Raw genomic sequence first — 26,164 nt, 5'->3', positions numbered from 1 at the left:
GTGTGGCACCCTGCAAAAAGTATTTTTCCCCATGGTCATGAGCATCCATATAGTATGTGCTACTGTAAATTAATTATGCACAAAGCTCCTTTATTGCACATTACATGTGACGTGTTAGAAAATGGTCAATCCTCAACCACGTGGAGGACATCCGGACACATAATGACCCTCGCTTCTTTTGCATGAGGTCCAGATAAGGGACAGTAGCAAATTAGTAAAAGAAGGCGTTGTACTAATAGAATAAAATCTTCACTCAGTGATCACACATTTTGTGTAAAAGACAACAACTACTAATGTGATATTTTGAAATTCATCACAAATAATGTCAGTAAAAATCATTCATTCCTTTACTATCTTCCCTTTCTTTTGCTTTGCGGGTCACGGGTGTTGCTGGGACCTATCCCAGTAGACCACGGGTGAGAGATGGAGAGAACACTCCAGATACAAAATTATTATTCATATGGATGACAATTGTTTTTAATGTTGATGGCGTGATAGGATGGTCCTGTGTTTTCATTATTCCTATTGTCTTACTCTTGTTTTATACTGTAAATGCTTGTATGGGTCTACAAAAATGGCTCCTGAAAAAAAAAAAAAGATATCACTATCTGTTTATAAAAAAGACACAAATCAAGAAGTCACATATACAATAAATTAAAATTCATTGTACTTATATTTCTCATGTGTTGCTGCAGTTGAAAAATTATGCCTGCTGAAGCAAAATGAGACATAACTATGGTTTTTATTTGACATTTTTCAAAGAAAACGCCCATATTCAGCACTACATATCCTACCAGCATTCCGCAATGAGTACACAATGAGTCACACAAGTTCAAATCCAGGATGGTCAGCTATACATGGACCCTCATCAGCCTCCTTTAAACGGCTCCTAACCAACAGTGAATTACATACATTAACAGTGTTCTTGTTAGTGTGCGTCCCTTGCATCTTTGACTCACATTTTCAACAGGGACAAACAATCATCAGGTGCGTCCCTGGGACGCAAGCTTTAAATACTTACAATAAAAAAATTGATGGTCCCTTTTTCCGTGATATAATATTGGAAAAAAGTGCAAAACAAAAATATTCACAATTTATGAATTTCTCCACTTAAATTTCAAACCCGGAAATTGACATTTTGTTTTGATCTTGCACAAATTTTTTTTAAATCTTTATCCTGAGGTAAAATGAACTCTGCATTGAAGCTCATAATTTATAATATTAGAATTCAATTTATACTAGTACATACAGAGTTCATACACTACATACAGTATGTCAAAATCAAAGCTCAGCTGAATCATCAATTTATTTTACTGAGGAAAACGTATTTCATTTGAACATTTCAGGTCAAAATATTGCAGGAACTTGACAGTTAAAGGAATGTAAAATCTATGTCTTGAATTGTGGCTCCTTGGGTGATCGAGTTTTGCACATCACTCAGCACAACTGCATCTCTCCAGCAGAGCAAAATGTACGCGGAAACAGTATTATTAGTGAAAACTTGATCTTGAAAGAATACTTCCATGTAGCTAAAATTAAATTGAGTTGTAAACTGTCAAGGTCATGTTTACTTTCTTTCTGAGAGAAAATGGCAACCCCCCAAAACATATATTTTTCTTTCTTTAGTTTCTGAAAATGCAGATTAAACATGCAAGATGTAATGTCTAAATTAATTTGTGCTGGAAGCGGTAGTTGTGAACTTTCACTAGTCAGACAAGTAATTTCTCCTGACCAATACCTTTTATGATATCTAACTACTGTATATCACTGACTGTCTTGAGTCATTCTTCGAACAGAAAGAAAATGAAGATAACATATTTAAAGTTCCCATATTATATATTTTTTAATTATTTTCACACGGCTCCCAGACGCCCACCTACACTGTATTAGATAAATATTGCCCGAAACTGATTCCTGGTCCTGAATTTCCAGTCATAAAGTTGCTGAAATGAGCTTGGCAGAAAACAGGCTGTTTGTCTGCGCTGGCCCTTATATATTAATGAGATCCTTCTGTCAACACCTGCTACACTCCCATGTTCATAAACGTATGACTGACAACTACTTAAAAAAAACAAAAAAACTTTTTAAAAAAACTATTTATTTCAATATTATTTTTCTCTTATTTTTCATTACATAACGGTTCATTTTTCTACAGTGATCATGGAGGTACTTTCACTCTCAGCTCATAACAATTCTTTGGCTTATTGTGTAAACACAAGATCAGCTGAAGTCCATCCGCATTTTTTTTTTCAAGATCGACAGACTTACTGAAGGAATTGTGGAGAAAAACCCACCAGAGATCACTGGCTGACAAGATGGATGAGTTAACCAGGACGTGTCTGGAATCAAAGACTGTTGTGCTTCACTGAAACACTGATACATATGGACATCTTGGATAACTACATTTACATTTAGGGCTTCCAAACTGTATGTGAAAACAGATGTGGTAAGAGAAAAGGTAGAGGTCTTATCCTGGTCTCACGAACTGCATTGAACTGTTGGTTGTCAGGCTTTGTCCCTATATTACTTCCGCCTAATAACACTAAGTCACAGTGAGGAGGAGGACAAATGGAAGACAGGACACTAAAAACTGTAAATACCTATATATACATTATTATCTTCTTGTCAATTCTCTATTACAATAGAGAATAGATGTATTTTTTAAAAATGTTACTTACTGAGGAATTTGTTCAGGGGCGGCAATGGCTCAGTGGTAGAGCGGGCAGTAGAAGGATCGTCCAATGTACCAAGATCGGCAGTTCGATTCCCGCTCCCGCCCAAAAACACCTGGAGTGTGAGCTGACAGTGGGAGGTGTCAGCTCACCTCTGGAGCAAGGCGCTGTACCCCCATGTCCCCCCTTGCTCATTTGGGTGTACCAGGCAGCAGCTGCCTGCCACTCTACCTCCCCTTGCATGAGTACAGGCACCTTGTGTTTGCCTGTGTGTTACCGCGGGTTAAACAAATTCAATTAATTTTTTGTAATTTACTGCACTTAACCATGCATCAAATAAGGCCTTAAACTGGTGACTTTAAAAACAGCTTAGTTAAGTGAAAAGATCCTTGCAGCTTCATCTCTAGGTCTAGCCAATATTGGACACATTATGCACATACTGGCAGGGAGAGCAGCGGCAGTATTGATTAGTAATGGACCCCGGTAATCTGCACGATTCATTTTCAGATAAGATAAAAACCAAAGAAGTCCTTCTCCAATGACTAACAGGAAAAGTTAATAAGACACCTACAGGGGATGCACACACACACACACACACACACACACACACACACACACACACACACACACACACACACACACACACACACACACACACACACACACACACACACACACACACACACACACACACACACACACACACACACACACACACACACTTCACAAAAATGTACTGGTAAGTTTTTAATGAACAGGACAGGTAGTAGCAACTTACTGGGTATCAATTGGTACATAAAGAATATGAAATCAGCTATGTTGATGTGCAGTTATAGTTGGTACACAAAACTAAACAAAACAAAAAACACAAAAACCCAAACAGTTACACTGGGTTACTCTGAGCCAAGTTAACTTAAGTTTGGAAGCTGAAATCATAAAACTGACAAATTCTGTGTTTTGCCGACAGAGAACCAACAGACCGAGATTATTTTGTCTGAAAGTTAAATCAAGCCTCACAATTTGCATTTGACTTTAACATTGACAAAACAAGAATAATAACTGAAAATACACCATTTCTATCAATTTGCTTCTTCTGAAACCTTCTGTAAATTGTGCTTGCGTAGCATATGCAAAAGAGAAAACTGTTTTGCATATGATATGCAAATTAACCAACCTAAGGTCAGGAATTGTCATGGATAGTAATTTTGAATGAGGTACAAACAGATACTGTTGTGTTACTGAAACTTACTACAAGTGAAAAAAATAGGATAAGGTTGAAATACAGTAAGCAACGATATTGTGCTACAGTAATACCATATGTTATTCTGAAAATCATGCAGTTCTTATAGCTTCACGATAAAAGTCATTATACTAGAACGTTGGAGGAACATGGCCACAGTGAAAAGACATTTACGATTGTCATAAACAGTTGTATTGTCAAGTGATATTTGAAAGCAGTAAATTGTCAAGGAGATCTATGACAGGAAAACTTCCTCCTTTGCATCATGTCAACCAACTCTCTACCTTTTCCTGTCATTGTTCCAAAATTCAATGTCCCTACTCTCAGTCCTATACTCTTGGTGTTCCTCTTCTCTCTCTTCCTACGAACACACTTTCCTCCTCTCCTTCGACCAACAGTATTCCAATTTTCACCAGCACCCTGTAGGTGAACAGCACTGATGGTGGTCGTTGTTAACCTGGGCCTTGACTGATCTGGTATGGAAGTCATATATGTGATTCGCATGTTTGATTTGGTAAAAGTTTTTTGTCAGATGCCCTTCCTGACACAACCCTCTGTATTTATCCGGGCTTGGGACCGGCACAATAAGACACTGGCTTGTGCCTTCTTGTGGTTACATTACTATAGCTTTACTGTACTGTATGTGCTAGAATGATTTGCAGAAATAGTAATGCATGACTCTTTATTTTGTATCCTATGTACAAGAACTACACAAACATGATATCTCTTAACCTTCCAGAACAAAGCCTCCATAGAATAGCTTTACATTTGCATACTTGACATTTGTGCAGAAGTTCAAGTAATAACAGATGCTTAGACTTTGGAAAACAAAACTTTATGTAAGTAGCACAGCATTCACTATCATTTAGCACAGCATCTACTATCATTTACTAAACACTCACTTCTTTGTTTTTAATTGATGCGCAAAACCTTTGAGACTTTGAATAAGATAATTTTCTTTTTTTAAGGCTCAGTGATCACAGTGATAGAGGATAGATCTCCAGCCTTTCGATGGTAGAGGAGAAAATGGAAAAGCACATGCTAATAACAAATGTCGAGGCAAATCTCTTTAGATTAATACCCCCTTATGTATGAGAATGAGTGATCACAATTTAAGGAGAGCAATTAATCAGTGCAACAGGGTTGTTTAAGTAATGTATGGAGCAAAGCTGATGAACCAATTGTTAATCATTCCTCTGTCTATGATGCCAAGCAGAAATGTTAAAATGTCTGTGGTAAACTTGAATAATTGCTTATAGCACTTAAGCTAGAAAATATGCAGTACTGTTCAGAATGTGGAAGGAGTTATTAAGAATAGATCTATTTCAGAAAAGAATTTACTAATCTAGATAAATGTTATGTAATTAATGTATTGTAATGCCATTTAAAAATGTGTCCTATTTAAAATTTTTACTTAGCCGTTAAGGCATGGTTTTTATTTACGGAAGCAACTTTGAACTGACCCACAATAACCAAATTTGTACGAACAACAAACTGTGACTGTTACTGAAACTAGTAATTATTATAATGACACATAAGCCAACTCTGTTAATTGCTATGCCTTGGTAATCATGTTGCTATTATTACATTATTCACTGTCAAATGCAGAATGAACGCATCCCTGCTAATGGGTGAGAAGCCAGCAATCCCAGTTCTTCATCTATTACATGCATCTCTCTCATTTTTTTTAGCTTTCGTATGTATTTAAGGCATATTAAAACCCATAAAATGTAATTAAAATTTCATTAAGAAATAATTAAAGCTTTTCATCAGGTCACTTATCAGAGATACAAGGTTGTGACTCAGTATATATATGAGTGTATGTGTGTGTTATTCATATGTGTTATTCATCTATGTGTGTTATTCAATTGCACACATACATAACATTAAAATGTATCGTAACATTAAAACCGCATAGATTAAGATTTCAAATGTCATGTCAAAATAATTATAATAATGTAATACTACACTATAATAACTATAATATAAGACTAAGTGAACAGTTTGGTCTGATGTTGGACTTCATCTGGATTTCTTGGCTTTACTGTTGGTGCATCTTCTGCAACGTCACGTCCTTTCATCCACATTTCTACAAACTTCTGAGCAGGTAGAAAATTTGCAATGTATTGATGTGCATGGGGTTAGGGGTTTAATGCTATGTGGGCTTAATATCGATCGGGTTAGGTTTCTGCCCGGAAGCGTTAACAGCTTTTTGAATGCTGAACACTGAACTCTGAATGCTTTGCTGTTTGATGTTAACTATTGGTAGAATTAACTGAGAAACTGAATGGAGAAAAACAGAGGAATCAAACATAAAGTGGAGTGTCAGACTTTTGATTACAACGAAGCATGTTAGCGTGTCATTCAAGTCAGTGAGGTGATATCTTTCCAGGTGACGAAACACTCCATCACCTGTTCCCACTTCACCCAGGCTCCCAGCTGCTGCATGGCCACTGCGCTGCTGGTTCGCTCTTCCTTGACTGAAGCTCGCATGTCCTCCTGCAACAACTTCTGCCTTCCCCCTGGGAGTTGTATCATGTCGCTGTTAGGCACCCAAACCACCTCTGCCTTGTGCCATTGTTCCGGGACTGGCCTACAAAGTCCAACCAATTGCACCTGAATATAACAGTATAATAGGTTGTCTGGCAGTTTCCCAGAAAAAATATTGCACAATTCTACAGTTGGGATTCAACAGTGGTTGACTGGCTGAAGGTTGAGTTTAAAAAGTTAAGAATAGATTACCAATAAAGATAATGCTTAAACATACTAACACTGATTTTGAGCAGGTTACTAATTTGGTTTGGTAGAAATCAGTCTTGTATGTTTTCCTTTAGTGGCCTTTGTGACTGGCTAAAACTCTTCCCTTGTTATTTTAGATTCAAATAAGCAGCAGAGGCACTAGAAGACTGTTAGAACAGCATGTTGGGAACATACACTAAAATGAAAAGTGCTGCCATTTTTCTTTAGAGGCAACACTTCTGAAGTGGAACTGGCATGCTTGACTTTTCTTTTGCATGTACAGTAAGACTAAGCTTAACAAAACATAGGGACATAAAGGCATGGTACTGTACAGCTGCTATTAAATCAGGGAATGGTTGAACTGCCTGCCTGTGGCAATGTAGCATTAAACTGCAATGTAATTTAATTGTACTTCAATGGGACAAATACTACATCAGCGGAATTAGTAATGTATATTTTGCAAATTGAATGAATAATTGTTTTTTTTGCAAAATATCTGCCTGTTTTGATAATAGTCAATAGTCTGCAATGAGACTATTATTTTATTGATGAAAAACAGATCCATAAATAGATTTACCATTTATGACTTAGTGTAACAGACAAAACAGGTGTAACGGATTATTCCAGATCTCATAACCTCATGGAAAAACACTATTTCTTTTCACATTACTTTAAGATTTAAGTGTTTCAAAACAAACTAAAAAGATTAAAAACAGTCTTTACAATTTGATTAAACAACTATGTTGTTTCTCACAGTTAAAAATAATATTAGGTGAGTAATTATGCTACATGTAAATGGCAAAATAGGGAATGCTTTTAGTAAATGAGTTATATTGTGTTTGTAAATCAGAATGGACACATTAGGGAACCCTGTCAGTTATTTCATAAAAAGAAATGACTACAGGTTCACATCATCAGGGCAAAAATAGCATTTAATTTATGAGAAACAAACCAGACAATGTCAAATATATGATACTGGCCTGCTGATAGTCTTCTTCATCTTGGAGATAGTACAAGCTCATTCCGTTGACTCCACTCTCCTGTACTCCCCCTCCTCACCCTCCCTGTTGAATGCCACATTCTTAGTACTGTCCAAGAACATCTACATGTGGCCTGTATCGGAGTTATTTTGGAAGTCTGTGGTGTAGAGGGTGAAGCGAAAGGAAGAGAGCACAATTTCTTGAGGAGCCATCGTGCTGCTGGTCACCCCTGATGACAAGCTGGCCCTAATATGAACATACTGAGATTTCTCTGTCAGATAGTTGGTGATCCGGCTCACGAGGTAAGGGTCCACAACCATGGAAGCCAGTTTCTCTTTCAGAAGCCTTGGCTGGATGATGTTAAGGGCAGCCTAGAAGTCAGAAAAGAGCATCCTAACAGCATATACCCAAATGTCCAGGTAGAAAACCACACAGTGGTGGAGGTACAGGACAGCCCAATCGGAGCCTAATAAGCAACCCTCACCTGAGGACACATGAGCTCTAAGACCAGTCATTCTACTGTCTTCTTCACTTGGGAGGTTAGCGGCCAGTCCGTACTGATTGAGCTCAGTGGGGTATCCCTTCTTAAGTACAAGGACGATGTGGAAGGTTTTCCACAAAGTCAGAACCCTTGCCAGCTGCAGACTGAGGGAAGACAAAACAAGGAAAGTTTATTTGTATAGCACAATTCATGCACAGATAATTCAAAGTGCTTAATAGAGGCAATGAAATATATTAAGTTGAGAAAAGCCATTAAGAATTATTATAATATAAGAACATCTAGAAGACAAAAATGGAGATAAAAATAAGTGAATAAAATAGTTAAAGTGTCAACAAGGCAGTTCAGGGCACCCTGAAAGTAGTACCCGACAAGTGTATATTATGACCTTTCAGGTTAGGTTAAAGCTATGTACTAGTTTTGACCATAATTCAAAACTAGTGCAGAGGTAGATCAAAGCACTAACTTTGATCTATGGTCTTACTCATACTGGCCTTCTCCCTCGTCTTTCTATCTTATCCGGTTCCTGAGTGTACAAAAGTTGAAATTTGACCTTGACCTAGTTTTCTCAAGGTCAAGGTCATCATCTCATTTTCATCCCCTGTGCCACATGAGTAATGTGCTTTTTGTTTCATCTTTCTATCTGCAACGGTTGCGAAAATATGTGGTGGAAAAACAAACAAATGAACGAACAAACAAACGCACGAACAAATGAACGAACACTGACAATCGTAATACGCCACCTCTTTGACACGGAATGTAATAATGTTTTTAGCCCTGATTTAAATGAACTGATAGCTTGAGCATACCTCAGGTAGTCTGGGACTTCCTTCCACAGGTGAAGAGCATAATTACTAAATGCTGCTTCACTTTGTTTGATTCTGGTTTTTGGAATACGCAGAGAACCTGAGGGGTCTGGATGCTTCATTTGGAATGAATACATCTTTCATGCATTCAGAGATTTGTTGACCAGTAGTAAGATTTTAAAGTGTATCTTTTGACTCACAGGAAGCCAGTGAAGTGATTTGAGGACTGGTGTGATGTAGTCTAGTGTCCTAGTATTTGTAAGGACTCTGGTGGAAACATTTTGGATTAACTGCAGCTGCCTGATTGATTTTTTTCTCAAGACCTGTAAAGACATCATTACTATAATCTCGCCCACTGAAAATGGAAGTTTTCAGGAGGCGTTTTCTTTGTCTTGTTGAGACAGAAACCCCTTAATTCGAGTTATGTTTTTCAGGGGGTCACAGTTACAGCTTTTAAATGGTTACTAACAGCTTTTAAATGGCTGTTAAAATTTAGGTCTGAGTCAGTAATTACTTTACACCAAGATTTCTGGCTTCATTTGTAGCTTTCACTGTCATGGAGTCAAAGCAATTGCTGATTTCATTTTTGGGGGCCAAAAAACAATCACTTCTGTCTTGTCTGGATTAAGTTGGAGAAAATTCTGGTCCATCCAGTCATTGATTTGATGAATATACTTACTTAATGACAGTGAGGGACTAAAGTCATGTGATGAATATAGGTATTGGTGGATCGACTGATGTTGGTTGTCCAGTGAGTAAAATTGAGGAAATGGTCCAGTATGTGCAGGGTGTTCTGTAGTGGGCTACAGAGAGGTAGAAGAAGTAGAGGGAGAGAAGGAGATCCACAGAATGTGATCCATAGGGCTGGGAGAAGTCTGGAATAAGAAGCATGGAATGGAGCTGAGTCGGTTGAAGAAGTTGTTCAAATAAGTTCACCACATATTTTCCTCCTGGTGTTCATGTCTCGGTCTGCTCTTGTGGAGGAGAAGCCTATCAGTTCAATGTTAGCATCGGACACTTTGCCCGTTGAAGAAGATGAACAAACTAGTTGCCTTGTAGTACTACTCAGTCCTTCGCAGCACTTTTAGTTTGTCTAGCTTGTTAGGCAGCGTATTCACATTCCCCATGATGACGGAGGGGATGGAAGGCTTGACACACCTCTGACTAGTGGCTCTAGCAGTTAGCTTATCCTTTTGTTGTTTCTCCTGTGACTGCCTCAATATCTTCTCTTGATCTTGGCGGGAATAAGATGTCGAATTCCGGGACTTCCTCTGGTACTCATAGACAGCATGTCTTCCCTGGAGTAAGCCAGTCAGGTACTGCTGGCTTTCAGTAGCAAACATGGTTGAAGGCTGTCCATAATAAAGAATTAAATTATAAAAATCATACCGGCACTCATGCAGAGCAGAGGAAACCTGCGTCTTGCTTGCGCATACATAGATCAAGAGTAAGAGAGAGTTTAAGCGGGATTAGGCTTTTGAATGGCGCTAATGAACATGGTACAGAATGGTCTGAATGTTGAAGGTTACACGCACAGTATTAAACCACAAAAATCATGAAGGCAATTAAGACAGATGGTCTCAGAAGCACTAGAAATGGGAAAAACTCCTCTTTTCCCTCCACTCACTCTCAGCCAAAGGATGTAAGTGGTGGTGGGAGGCCCCCAAATGTTGTGCAGAGGAGGCAGTGTTGAAGAAGTATTTGGTGGGTCGCAAGTAATGCTCCAGAAAAGTTTCTGAGTGGGAGAATGTTGAGCTATTGCCTGAAGAGATGCTAATTTCAGCATCTATTAAAATATTCCTCAGGTTATGTGATATTTATATTTACAGGGTTCCTCGAGGCAAGTTTCAGTGAGAGAACTCAATAGTCATGGATCCCAGGAGACAATAAAACAACAGTAAACAGCGTAATTAGATTAATTCCATTAATTGGGGATGTGTATCGCTCAATGGACAGACTATACGTTGTTATTAGTCACTGTTAGCTTATTACAGAGATAACTAAGAGCCACCATTCCATCACACATTTGTGGATTTCTCCTCTCAAAAATAAAAGAGAATTAGGAAGAACAAGATTTCCTCCCGTTTTATTAATTACACTGTATACTTTTAACTTGTGTCTTTGTTCGTACAATGTATTAAAAGATTTCTCCTATTGTTCCTTTGATAACTTTATCCATGTGCTTCATATGTTGTTTGATATTTTCATAAAAATTGTTTACCTAAGATTTTATGGGAATCATCAAATTAACAAACTGATGTAAAGACCCATGCAGCTTCTCCATTTAGAAGGCGAAAAAGACCTCGGTGCACTAGCGTTGTGCCTGGAGTTTCCCCTGCCTCACGCCCTCAGTCAGTTGGGATAGGCTCCAGCTCCCCGAGACCAGCCACACAGATGGACGGAAGGATGTGTGTATGAATGGATGGTATTATTTAAAAACAGTATATATCCTTAAAAAAATTCTCTATCTCTTCACCTTGCTCAAAGTGATGTCGGCATTACTCAGGAGGTGAAATGGTACCTCTGTAGCCACCAACTCTCCTTCCACTACAGGTCCACACTGGCCTTGAACCTGTCACTCTCTGGTCCCCAAGCCAATTCCTTGTGGACTAAGCTTTTGCCAATACATACCTTTACTTGTCTTATATGCAACCCTAATTGCAGCCCATCAGGGTCAATTTAACTTTTGATCTTCCACAACCATAAATTTTATTGTTAACACAATGACCAGAAGTGCTGATATACTGAAACTGAACTATAGCATTGCCATAACATTCATTTACTTGTAATATAACTTTATTGTTATATTATTTTATAAGGAAGTAGCAGCTCATCAATCAGTTTAAAAGAACATAATTTGGAAGATGTTGAATTGTTTTATTCTTCATAATTTATAATTATTTTCAGATTCAGGGAGGAGTAGTGTAGAGAAAGTGTACCACCCATCAGACAATGTAGTTCACATTTGCTCACTCCTTGTTTGTGCCGCTGTGTTTTCCCACTGTCTGCTACCAAAAGCAGAATTTACGCTTTTATCTTCACAGCTTGCCTCTCAGAAAATGGTAATTAGGCTAGAAAGAGATCATTTAAACGCTTTTTTATTTAACATGTAATGTCAAATTTATATTAGCATATTTCACAAAGTTGGAAGCGTGCTTAGCTTTCACTTGTCATCCAAGGATGACACGCAACTTGTTCTGTACTTTTTATACATGTAGGTGAGGCATCAGGGACACTAGTCATGCACACACAGATTTGCATACACAAGTACAGAGACGCACATAGGTGTCAATCCTACACAACATCAAATAATGTAGAGAAAATGACTGATAGCTTGATTCTTTTATCGGAGGGAGTTTTGAAAAAGAGAAAACAGAAAAGCCGTCAGCTCTCTTCTCTTGATGCAGGGATATAAATAGTAAGTAGGTTCTCTTAAAAGTCGAGATGAAAACATATGCTTTGTTTCCAGTGAGTATAGCTGTATGTTTACTTTGAAGTCTGAAGTCGCTAGAAGACACTCCTTCTTGTCTCCCTTAGCAATTCATAGCATAACGACAACAAGAAGACTCTTCTGAAATGCCTGACCTAATATTTGACAGTGAAGATACATGTATCCAGAGACAAAAAGCAGATCAAAGAGAATGATGAGTTCATTTTGTAATTTATTGTAAACTTCTATTAGGTTTCTGTGAGTGAACCTTATTTTACTTTTCCTCTTGGATGACACGCTTGGTGGGCATGTTATCCTTTTCCATGTCAGCCTATCTTCAGCATCCTCTTCCCTGGCACAAACTGGCCTCATGACTTCCCTCACCACATCCATTCACTCTTTTTGGTCTTCCTCCCCCTGCATGGTAGCTCCACCCTCAACACCCTTTTGTCAATAAACTCATGCTGATTGACAACCCATTGTACTCCCTGTCTCAGTACAGACTCCTCCTTCTTTTCTTTTTGGCTTTTCCCTTCAGGGGTCGCCACAGCGAATCAATTGCCTCCATCTAACCCTGTCTTCTGCATCGTCCTCTCTCACACCAACTACCTTCATGTCTTCTTCACTACATCCATAAACCTCCTCTTTGGTCTTCCTCTAGGCCTCCTGCCTGGCAGTTCAAAACTCAGAATCTTTCTACCATCTTCTACCTATCTTTCTCCTATTCACTATCTCTCCTCTGGATATGTCCACACCATCTCAGTCTGGCCTCTCTGACTTTATCTCCAAAACCTCTAACATACGCTGTCCCTCTGATGTACTCATCCCGGATTCTATCCATCCTGGTCGCTCCCAGAGAGAACCTCAGCATCTTCATCTCTGCTACCTCTAGCTCAGCCTCCTGTCTTTTCCTCTCTTGACCAAACAACATCGCTGGTCTCACCACAGTTTTGTACACCTTTCCTTTCATTTTAGCTGATACTCTTCTATCACACATCACACCTGACACTTTTCTCCACCCATTCCATCCTTCTTGTACATGCTTCTTCACCTCTTTTCCACACTTTCCATTGCTCTGTACTGTTGACCCTAAATACTTGAAATCCTCCACCTTCTTGATCTCTTCTCCCTGTAAGAGATCAAGATCACTCTTCCACTTGGGTCCCTCTCATTCACACACATGTACTCTGTCTTACTGCGGCTAACCTTCATTCCTGTCCTTTCCAGGATAAACCTCCACCTCTCTACATTCTCCTCCACCTGTTCCATGCTCTCACTACAGATCACAATGTCATCTGCAAACATCATAGTCCATGGAGATTCCTGTCTAACCTCATCTGTCAGCCTGTCCATCACCATAGCGAACAAGAAGGGGCTCAGAGCTGATCCCTGATGCAGTCCCACCTCCACCTTGAACTCCTCTGTCACACCTACAGCACACCTCACCACTGTCTTACAGTCCTCATACATGTCCTGCACTGCTCTAACATACTTCTCTGCCACTCCAGACTTCCTCATACAATACCACAGTTCCTCTCTGGGCACCCTGTCATAAGCTTTCTCCAGATCTACAAAAACACAATGCAGCTCCATTTGGCCTTCTCTGTACTTGTCTATCAACATCCTCAACGCAAATACTGCATCTGCACTCACAAATGTTCACTTCTGCCCTTAGTCTAGCTTCCACTACTCTTTCCCATAACTTCATTGTATGGTTCATCAGCTTTAAAGATTAAATATTAAATCCACTTTATTCCTCCACAAGCGGGGAAATTATCTTTAGACTCTTCACACTCTTGTTGCATGCGGTTACATTTTGGTCAGTCATGCATACATACATAGTTTTTGAATACAGGCCCCTGAATACAACACACTAGGGGGCTGTAGGTGTTACGCGCCCCAGGGGTGTGGCTAGTAAAACAGATTATATTTTAAACTGCTCTGCTAGGTAGACCTGAATAAACAGGGAAAAACACGAGACAGAGTCAGTTTCGGTGTACGTTATTCTCTCTTCCTTGGTCATCTGAAGAAGAACGTCACGTAGGCACCTAGCTAACCTGTCTCTGGAAACGTAGCGGCCACCTGGTGGCGGAATGTGGAATAGGTGTATTCCTAGAATATAGATCCCTATTTATTCTCAATACACATGAAGGCTATTCTAAGTACAAGACAATTATCTAATATTACAAAAATGTGACTACACTTTTGTGTATGTCACATAGGCATGCAATTAGTAACATATCACACAAGAAAAGTAGGGGGAGGCAGAGTGACGGGTGGCACACAGGGGGTCGCGCCCCAAACGAGCATCTTATAGGGGGGACGGCGCCTTGCTCAAGAGCGCCTCGCTCAAGGGCCCCTCGCCAGCGGCTAGGAGGTGAGCTGACACCTCCCACCATCAGTTCACACTCAAAGGGATGTCATGGCAGGAGCGGGATTTGAACCACCGATGGCTGGGCGATCCGTCTTCAAGACATCTGCTCTACTGCTGAGGCTACATTGTGGCTACACTGTCATCTTGTGGCTACATTTGTCCTCTTGTGGCTACACTGAAGATTGTATACGATGTGCCGGAAACAGGAGGACATCTCTCCAAAAGGCAGACTTGTTGGAGGACATAATGATCCACTATATTAATCTAATTTTACCATACGCTCCATTGTGCAATTTAGTAATCAACATCATCTTAAGTATACTCTCTGTTGTCTTGTTTACACATTCTGTTGGGTTAAAAATCATGGAAAACCAAGACCAAGTGAGAGAGAGAGCAAACATGAGGGTATATGTTTGTGTGCAAGTGTATGTCAAGAAGGCAATTACAAGTTTTGCTTCAAATGAACCTCAGTGAATTACTACCCTGACTAACTTGGGTCTGCGAATAATGACAGCAGACTTTGAAATTTCATATCATATCATATACTTGTATATGCTGGTAAACACACACAAATACACATGGACAAGGGGCGGCAGTGGGTCAGTGGTAGAGTGGGCGGTAGAGCGGGCCGTCCAATGTTCAAAGATCGGCGGTTCGATTACCGCTCCCGCCCAAAAAATACCCGGAGTGTGAGCTGACAGTAGGAGGTATCAGATCACCTCCAGAGCAATTGCAATTGCGCCCTTGAGCAAGGCGTCATCCTCTTTACATGTTGCTCATTTGGGCATACCAAGCAGGAGCTGCCGGCCACTCTACATCCCCCTGCATGCATACAGGTCCCTTGTGTGTGTTTGTGTGTTCAGGGCCTGTATGCACTATATATACTGTATAAATGCATGTGATTTAACTAACTAGAGTGTGCCACTGATTTCCCTTTGGGGATTGATCCCGTATATAAAATAAAAATAAAAAAATAGAAGTGCGCACACACACATACACACAGTACATGATGCTATCCTTCATCTAACAACTCAGTTTGATGGTCTCCATATGTTACATAAGGACCCTTCCCTGTAATAGCAGCTGCTTTGCCTAGCAGGTGAGAATGAAAAAAACATATTGATTCTGGACAAACAAATAGCTACCAACTCACTGACTGGGCAGAACTTGCAAGTAAACACAATAAAAAATACCAATATTGATTCTAACAAATAAATAGCCACCAACTGACTGACATGGGCACCACTTGTAAGTAAACAACATAGCACAGTCCAAATTTGAAACGGGGGAGTATTTCAGCAGTTTGTCGTGTCAATTTAGATTTCTTTGACTAAAGTTTCCCTGATCACTGTCAATACTTTATAGGCTCAAAGTTTACCAACTGTGTGGAGATAATCTCACTGTAAATAATATTTGAGATGCATGATCATGGAGGGGGAAAGCTCCAGTTTTGTGCTCATATAAATGCATAAGTGTACATGCTTTTGGAACATAACCCAAAATCCATGCCCCCCTTAATCTGTACCAGCGAGTAATCCCAGTGAGTTCATTTTCCAGGTTTATCTTCCTCTCTTCTGTTAGGCTTTCACCTGCAGGTAAAGGTAAGCTTCATTCCCCTACCTCGACCAAAACTGCTAATCCCACTTCCAGATACAGATTAGTGTGTATTAGTGTGTGTGTGTGTGTGTGTGTGTGTGTGTGTGTGTGTATGTGTGTGTGTGTGTGTGTGTGTGTGTGTGTTTGAACATCTAATGGTTGCTGACAAATTCTAAAAATTAAAATAAATCTAGTCCTATACATTTACAGTATATTATACAGTACATACACAGTATAGTATATATATATATATATATATATATATATACACACACATACATATATATATACATATATACACACACACACATATATATATACATATATATGTGTGTGTGTATATATATATATATATATATATATATATATATATATATATATATACACACATTATTGTGGGCGGCATGGTGGCGCACAGGTTTGAGACCCACTCTGTGTGGAGTTTGCATGTTCTCCCCGTGTCTGCGTGGGAAGCAGGTTTTCCTGCTTCCTCCCACCTCCAAAAACATGCGCTTCAGGTAAATTGTCCATCCTAAATTGCCCGTAGTGTGTTAGTCTGAGTGAGCATGGTTGTCTGTCATTGTGTGTGGCTCCGCGGTGCACTGGCATCGCGCCCAGAGATTCCTGCGCCTCACGCCCTCAGTCAGCTGGGACAAGCTCCAGTTCCCCGTGACCCACTACGGCGGATATAGCGGTGAGTAGAAGATGGATGGATGGATGGATGGACTTTATTTACATATCTCACACATTATTAATAAAAATATGTGTACATAAAAAACGTTTTTTTCTTTCATAATTTTGTGGGTTTGGGGCTTTTTTACAAGGTTGGAATGAATTTTACAATTTTAAATCGGAAAAATTTGTTTGAGATATAATTAATTTGACTTACAAGCTCAGTCACGGAGCAAATTAATCTCATGTCTCTACTATAGATAGATGGATAGACGGACGGATGGATGGATAGGTAGATAGATAGATATATTGATACATAGATACATAGATAGATATGGTATGGTTAACAGTGTGTCTGTGGCATTCCAAACTTTAGAGGCAATGAGGTCTGTGATCTATTTCTATTTCTGGGAGGAGCTGTTTTATCACCACCATACACCAGCCACTGCACCTGGATGGTGTCTGTGCATGTGTTTGTGACTGCGTTGCATGTTTTTGTGTGTTTATGAGTGTGTACTTCACCCAGTGTCCCACAAGTACTGCTGTACACCTGGTTGGTGCTCTCTTATTTGAATACTCGTACTTCCTCCCTCCTGTCTTCTTTGTCCACTAACCACCTTGTGTAGGCAAAACACCATGTTCTTTGTGAAACAACAGCAACCTTCTCACTGCATAGTTTGTTCGACTGCGTTGTGAGTGCGTTCAATCACAAGCACATGTACACACATACATGCAGGCTCCCATAATCACACAGTCATTAGTTTGCAATAATTGCACACACAATTAATTTTTCATTTTGGGGGGGGAGGGGGGATATATCTCACACCCTAACTTTACCAATAGTCTATTAATAATCTCAGTTCTCCTTACTCTGTACCATAATAAGGACTTTTGTCTAATTTTTTGCTGTGTTATAGGGATGGTCTCTGGTCCAGGTGACAGATGCTCAGACCACAAAAGATACCCAGAAGTGAATGTACACACACACACACACACACACACACACACACACACACACACACACACACACACACACACACACACACACACACACACACACACACACACACACACACACACACACACACACACAACCTTTTTTTTCTCAGTCCCTCTCAGTTGCTGCCTGCTGCAAAGTCCAGTGTGTCCAGTGCTGAGTGTTGCTGTATCTGCATTCACAGCAGAACATGCACATGTGCACACACTCACACAGCCCTCCACATACACCCACGCAGATCCTGGTCTACTAAATGTGTTCACAGCGGGGTAAACCTGATTCAAACAGCGAGTGAGGAAGTCTAATGATTGATGATAAAACCTGAATAACCGCAGCCACAGCAAATTCACACAAACAAGTTATATGGGACCTCTAAGCATTGAGCTGCTTTCACATGGCAAAGGAATAGTGCTTGGGTCGTTACAAGTCTGTAATACCCCTCTCCTAACCCAGACTTTCACACAAACCAATAGACATGAGCCCAGAATATGCACAAATATGTGCTCATATGAGTAGGTTCCCACATACCGAATCACACTCTACCACTGCTGCTTTTTCCTTTACTCTCATATACTTAGAGACAAGTTTCTGCTGAACTGCTGAGGAAGCAGGCAGGTAAGCAGGCACATCAGCAGTGGGGCAGAGGTGCAGTTAGTCTGATGAGCAGTAAAGCTGTCTAGAACACCAGAATAGCTATGAGGAGATGCATTTACTCCAGCGTTTGCCAGCCTAAAATCTAGTCCGCCTCACAATACTCTTTCCTGCTACAGTATTTGTTACTGTATATATCCACACACACACACACACACACACACACACACACACACACACACACACACACACACACACACACACACACACACAATTGGATTTTTGATTTTGAACATCACCTTTATTCATAAAAGTCAAATGACAAAACAATCACATTGACACAAAATCTAAAAGATATTCAAGAGATTTTCAATACTGTGCATTTTCTGAACTAAGAAGCATCTAACGTTTTGACATTTATCAAACAAAAACCAGACAAAATTAAGAAAAAAAAAAATCTGTTCTCCACAATCATCTCTTCTACAATCATGTCTTTTAGAGTGAGAAACATTTTGATTTAATTTTTAACATCACGTTTATTCATAAAAGTCAAATTACAAAGAGATTCACGTAAAGACTTTCAATAGTAACGTGCATTTTCTGAACAAAGAAACATCTAACGTTTTAACATTTATCAAACTCAAAAAAACAGACAAAATTAAGAAAAAACAATTATCCGTTCTCCAAAATCATTTCTTCTACAATCATGTCTTTTACCTTTTTCCTTAGTTTTTTCAATCTATAAAACTCTTAGTCTGTAAAAACTGATTTACCACTTCTTGTATCACTTTTCATGTAAAAGCTGATGCTATACAGAAACATGTTGAGGTCACAAATTTTTTTTTCTCCACTTTTTGCCCTCGAACCTCTTGTGTCTTGCAGGAATCTTTTGCGAATCATATTTTTCTGTTATGACCTCTTACAGACTGATGTCATTTTTGTTCTCAAAGCTACTTGTATCAGGTGTCGTCTCAGGAGTTTCTTTATCAATTTTTTTCGCTTTATTCATTCTTGTGTTAGTGTTTTCCTTTTAAGCGCTATCTTTAATAATTTCTCCTCTATCACAGTATCATCATCCTCCTTGTCCTTCTCCAGGAGAGACTTTACTACCCTGGCGGCTGTCTCTCTGGCCCCTTTCAGCCTCCACCAAATCACTCTGTCCATCCTTTGTGCTGTTATCCGTGTCCTGCGTGCTATTCTGTGGCTCCAGGTTGGCGGCCGGCGACTGTTTAACCATCCTGGCGACAGTCTCTCTGGCCCCCTCAGCCTCCGTGTTATTCTGTGGTTCCGGTTTATGACCAGGGACTGTTTAACCTTTGTGATTACCTGTGACCCCTGGGTTGATGCCCGGTGTTTCCGCGTGTGGTGGAGTTGGAAACTCCGAAGGCTGCGATTGTGAAATCAGGACTGTAGCACTGGAAGACACCAGAAGGATTGTGGCCCCTGGTTGTTTAACCTTTACGTTGTCACCTGTATCCTTCGTGTTATTCTGCGGTTCCGGGTTGGCAGTCGGCGTCCCAGCGGGTAAAGGAGTCAGAAACCCACAAGGACGCCGGACGCCGCCACAGCCGCGTGAGTAGCTGGAACTACCGGCTCCACGGCACCTGCCGCTGACTACATAAACCGTGTAGTCATAATGATCATTATTAAACGTGAATGTGAAATTCGGCTCTTCATCGGACCAATGAGGGATCATTGTAACTTGTCTCTACAAGGTGTAACATGCCTGACTGGAATTGCTGACCGGGAACATATTGATGGGACCTAGGAGACGTCCATGTTGCGACAGCTCCTTCTCCAGGCGCTCGTCGCTGAGGTATGGCAGTGCGATATGATATGATGACCGGAATCGGGCTAGCCAGGGGGTGGACGGGGATGAAGGTATTTTTGATCACTACCCCACTCACAACCACCTGGTGCACCTTTTCAATTTCGCCAAGAAAAATTACTACCCCTTTGTTTATTCAGGAGTCAACGCTGTCCTGACTGACCTGCACTCCTACCACTAAACGCACCTCCCCCACCAAGCAGTTGGGGGTGTGGGTTAACTTTATCCCATGCTGCTGTGTGAGCTCCGCGGTAGCCCATCTCTGGGCTACCATAGTGTCTACTAATCTCCGCAAAGGTCTCACAAACAATGCAACTGCAAAGTAACCATCACTAAGAGATAGAGAGCTGTTAAAGCTGAAGGATGATATTTCTTGTGTTAGTGCATGATGAAGGTGTTGCAGCTATACAAACAGTGAGTCTTTCCTGACGTACTCCGGAAAGGAGTGCAGGTATTCTCATAGAGAACAGTGATGTAATAGACCATGAGTGTACTAGATAGGCTTCTTCTTTTCACTCCCTCCTCCTTGATGTCTCACTGTTTTGATCTCTCTCTGTCGTTTTTTTGCTTTTTTTGAACCTTCACTTTCAATTAATGACGGTTACTAACGAAAAAAGTAAAAGACTTGATTGTAGAAGAGATGATTGTAGAGAATGGATAATTGTTGTTTTTTTCTTCTTAATTTTGTCTGCTATTTTTAGTTTGATAAAAGCTAAAAGGTTAGATGTTTCTTTATTCGGAAAATGCACAGTACTATTGAAAATCTTTACGTGAATCTCTTTTGGATTTTGTGTCAATGTGATTATTTTGTAATTTGACTTTTATGAAGAAATATGTTAAAAATTCAAAAAATCTGTCTCTCCCTCTCTCTTTCTCTCTTGCTCTCCCTACCTCTCTATGTTCCCATTACAGTTATTTTATTCTTTTTTGTCTTGGCAAACTACTCTGTCGATCTCCTCAGGGATCAATGATTAAAAACACAACAGCTCCCTCACTAGGTCACAAAAGGGAACTACATCTAGAGACATTTGCTTTATATAAGTACATACCTGTATATACTGTATGTACGTATGTACACATGCACCATATATGTACATGTTTTTGTGTATATATTTATGTACTCACATATACATATCATATACATATTATTATTGAAGGATTCTAATTATGATACTATACATATGTGACACACACACACACACACACACACACACACACACACACACACACACACACACACACACACACACACACACACACACACACACACACACACACACACACACACACACACACACACACACACACACACCTTCTCCCTTCCATCCATTTCCTTTGAAGTTATTCCACTCAGTTCCTGTGTTATGATACCCAGGACAATCCTTGAATAGTTTGTCAGCTACTTTATAAACACAGACACTTCTTTTGTCACATTAACTGTCAAAAATGTGAAACATTTATTAGATTCCCCTTCCCACAAAGGAGTCCCGTTTTAGTGTTCCTCCTCCTCCTCTTTCTTCTTGTGGTTTTCTCTTGGTGTTGTTCATCAAAGCAGAACGATTGTCTCTGTCTGTCCCAGGAGAGACAACTTCCATGAGACAGAGAAACCTCCATCTCTCTTCTCTACTTGGTCATCCCAGTGAGAGGTGATTCAGAAAAATGACATGCACACATACATAGAGAGATAATAGCAGGATTTCACAAAGACACAGTCTCCTTGACAAACATGACTTCATCTTTTCGGGGGACCATATTTCAGTTTCATGTCTTGAAGGGATCAACACACAAATATACTGAAAATCATAAAGAAACAAACCTTGAATGGCTGTACACAATACTGTGTTCATTAGACAGAATTGACTGCTCTGTATGTAACATTCTGTATGTGTGAAGCCAACATCCATAATAAACAAGAAGCTGATTATGGCCCCCTGTTCTAATATTGCTGAAAGAAAAGCAATATCAAGCTCACAGATACATGAAAAACATTATTCTCAGCCACATATTCTTGGTGATAAAATGGCCTTCATCCAAATACATATTATTAAGCTCCCAGATTTAAATTATGATTTGAATTTGTATCCAACCACACATCCACATTGTTCTTACCCTCAAAAGTTATTTTATCCCCTCTGGCTCACAGTACACCCGTTCACAAAATTTACAAAAAATTGTTTAACTTTGTTTTTGTGATGTCTCAGAGAAAGACAAAAAATGCGTCTATAAGATAATAATAAGTAATGAAAATACTAATGTGTATTTTTATTTTTATTACACATATACATGGGCATACATAATTACCTGGGTGCATTTGGAGTTTTGAGACAGGAAGCTCACAACATAAATATCCAATTACGCACAGAAGATGAAATATTGATAACTGAGATATTTATGTAATCCACATTGGTGCCTTATGTAAGTGTTCTATTTTTCAAGGAGAAGCAAAAATGTGTAAGAGGTATTGTTTTTTTAATCACAGAAATCTGTTGTATGTTGGCATTAATGTGAATGACAAAGAATACTGGTTGAAAGAAGTTGAGTTGGTCAAATGTGACGCCTCTCTAACTGTTTCAGATTATGTTCTCAAAGAGTAATCATGTGCAGAAATGCACCTCAGACTAACATGACAGTGAAGCATTGTGGCAAATACATTCCTGAAAAATAATTATTTTTCTAGTTGGCTGCCCACATAGCTGTACTCTGGCTTTGGATGTACTATTACCATAGGTGACTGGGATGCTTTATTTTGCACTTCATATGTACAGGCCGATAATTAAGTGATAAAAACTGCTGCTACCACATGAAAGTGATGGAAATATTTTGCGCTTACATGTTGATAAATATGCTTTGAGTAAGAGGATCATAGAGTCTTTGCTAATCCATAAGCAACCAAAAATATTGATCGTATTAATTAATTGTAAAATATGGTTTGCTAACTGATGTATGAATGTAGGCTATGTGCCTGTGTTGCAGAGGAAAAATAGAGAGGAAAAAAATGAGGGAAGACTGAATAAAATAACTTAACTTTCATGCCTGATCAACAAGCCACCCTTCATGGTTTTTCTTTTGAAACTGTTATTCCCTACTAAGGCCGAATAAATTAGAAGTCTAAATAGGAATAATAATGAGAGCATGCATTATTCCTGTTGTTGGTTCTAGTTGATGTTGTTGTTGTTTGTGTCGGCAGGAAGGCTCAGATCTCCATATATGCAAAAAAGGTAACTTCTCTGCTTGTTTTATGAGTTTGCAGGATCATTTTAACGATGACCCAAAAAGATGTCCTAGATATTTAGGGAACATCCTTTTGAAAAATTCCTGAAACTAAAGACAGAGTGAGACTGAACAGGGGAAAGAAGAGAGAGAGAAGAGGGAGGGATGAAATCAAAGGGAACGTCTTACTGTGTTGTCAGAGACATATAATTTGAAACATTTCTTTGCTTTTTCAGTTAAAAAAAGACTGTTCTTTTTTGCTAAAGTGATGTGTTAACATGTTAAGTACACTTTGGAAACACAACATGATTTGCAGGTGAGAATAAAATAGTTCTATTGAGGATTAGCGACATACTACCCTTAATGAAGCTCATTTGAAGTCGCTAGCCCCCTCTGCTGGTGTATGGCAATTACCTCAGCCCATTACCCTAGTTGCTGTTGCCATGTGAATACCTTGACCCTCACTGATTTGTCTTCTCATCTGCTTCTACCGCCTTTGCGGGTCCCAGCTTGCGAGAGGCAGGGGACACTCTGAGCGCAATGCCAGTGCACTGCAGAGCCACACAAAAGACAACCACTCACGCACACACTCTGACCTACGGGCAATTTGCAACAATCAATTCACCTGCAGTGCACGTTATTGGATGTGGGAGGAAGCCAGAGAACCCGGAGAGAACCCACGCAAACAGAGGGAGAATATAAAAAGTCTGCACAGAAAGGACTCCAACCTAGAACCTTCTAGCTGTGAGGCAACAGCGCTACCCACTATGCCAGGATACCATCCTAATACCTGACATTAAATTGGAAAGTCAAATACCCAGTACCCAGGACCCTGTTTACAATTAATTAAATTGGGGATCACACAGGTTTGAAACACAGCTATACATAGAGTTGTTCATATGAGAATGGATGACCCATGATGCATGACTAAGGGCAATGAGGTGCATTTACTGTATTATAAATGTGACTGGGCTTTTATCCTATTTTATGCGACATCAAAAATTAATTACTAGGTTTTTGTTTGCTTGGTTTCTTTTTTGGCACCCAACAATCTTCATAGGAAGTCCTGGTTGCATCTACAAAGCAGCCTGTATAAAAGTCCACTTGGATGCCACATTTTTATAATTTGCACAATAACTTACTTTGCAGTAATTACTGTGTGCATAAACAGCTAACTTATGCCTGCTGAAAGAAGGAAAATATTTTTTTTTCTTGCTGAATTAGCAATTTTTGGTTGATCAGGCAGTAGTGCTGGTGAATATGGTTGGTGTACCAGGCCAGGGTAGAGGTTATTGTTGATTACTTACCTCCACGGCCCCCTTTTCACAGAGAGCAAATCTGAAATTCCAACATTGACATGTGAAATACAGACAGCAACATCTATGGACTCACAGAAGCATAGACCAACTTCCCATACTAGTTGCTTTTACTTAAAGCATTTTGGTTAATCAGATAATGTCTATTTGAGGAAACCTATTACCTTAAGATACTGAAATAAAATATATGTGATTTCTGCATGGAAGTTATGCCCAATTTAACTTAATTTATACCACCACACTCTGTGAAGCAGTAATGTTTGACTTTTTTGTGCCATTATATTTTGACTACATATTTTTTATTATATACTGTACACATTCATATGAAAAAAGGAAGTGTTCGTGGCTGCGCAGATGGATGTGCATGTAGACAACATACAGAATGCAACAATGTAAAAAAAAGCCTCCCATGCACAGTCATAAGCACAGTAAGAAATGCCACTGCCTAAGGATCACAAGGCACAATGTGAACTCATGCAACTGTAATAACCTTTTAGAACTAATGCCCAGGAGTCACATATGATAGGCAATGAACACCAAAGTTTTCACAGGAAAATCAATTCAGTTTTGTTTTGGTATTCCTCTGAATCCTTCAAGTCTCAGTTTCAATCTGTGCTTCGTTTTACAGACAGATAATACAGACTCTTGATGTGCAGTAGTACGGATTTGGCACTGAATTGTACAGCAAATCAAACTGAAACAAAGATACCTGAGCAGCACCCCCCATTGCTTCAAAAGTAACACAAAAACCCTAGAGAATAACACTGATGTGTTCTTATACCTCATACTGACAACAGAAACAACTCTCCATTGTAGTTAAAGAGTGATTTTCCCTGCTGAGGAGTCAGCCAGATAAAAACATACAGATCAAGAGATCATATTAGTTCCATCACACAGATTTGTAGCAGGTCATGTTGGTGTTTTGGCATGAGAGTCGAGATATTACTTAATCAGAATTAGCTGAAAAGATACATTGTAGGTTCACACAATGAGTAGTATAGGAGTATAGGAGGTGGTGGACTATAAGTACCTGGGTGTCAAGATCTCTAACAGACTGGACTGGAATTCTAATGTTGACGCTGTCTACAAGAAGGGGATGAGCAGATTCTATTTCTTGAGAAAGCTGAGATCTTTCAACGTATGCAGCAAGATGTTGGAGATCTTCTACCAGTCTGTTATGGCCAGCGTGCTTTTCTTTGCCGTGGTCTGTTGGG

General features: G+C 39.6%; 1 protein-coding gene across 1 annotated transcript in view; it reads right to left on the bottom strand.

Annotated features, from left to right (window-relative positions):
- Nucleotides 1-6,450, bottom strand: part of LOC137600619 (uncharacterized) — a 63,378-nt gene extending 56,928 nt beyond the window's left edge. The window contains exon 1 of the mRNA XM_068322347.1: nt 6,325-6,450. Within this exon, the coding sequence (XP_068178448.1) occupies nt 6,325-6,450 (126 nt within the window). The remainder of the gene's footprint in view (nt 1-6,324) is intronic.
- Nucleotides 6,451-26,164: the final 19,714 nt, after the last annotated feature.

The sequence above is a fragment of the Antennarius striatus genome, chromosome 8 (genome assembly GCF_040054535.1).
Source record: "Antennarius striatus isolate MH-2024 chromosome 8, ASM4005453v1, whole genome shotgun sequence".
NCBI lineage: Eukaryota > Metazoa > Chordata > Actinopteri > Lophiiformes > Antennariidae > Antennarius > Antennarius striatus.
Note: the sequence above shows the minus strand (reverse complement) of the source record. Positions and strands in the feature narration are given on the sequence as shown.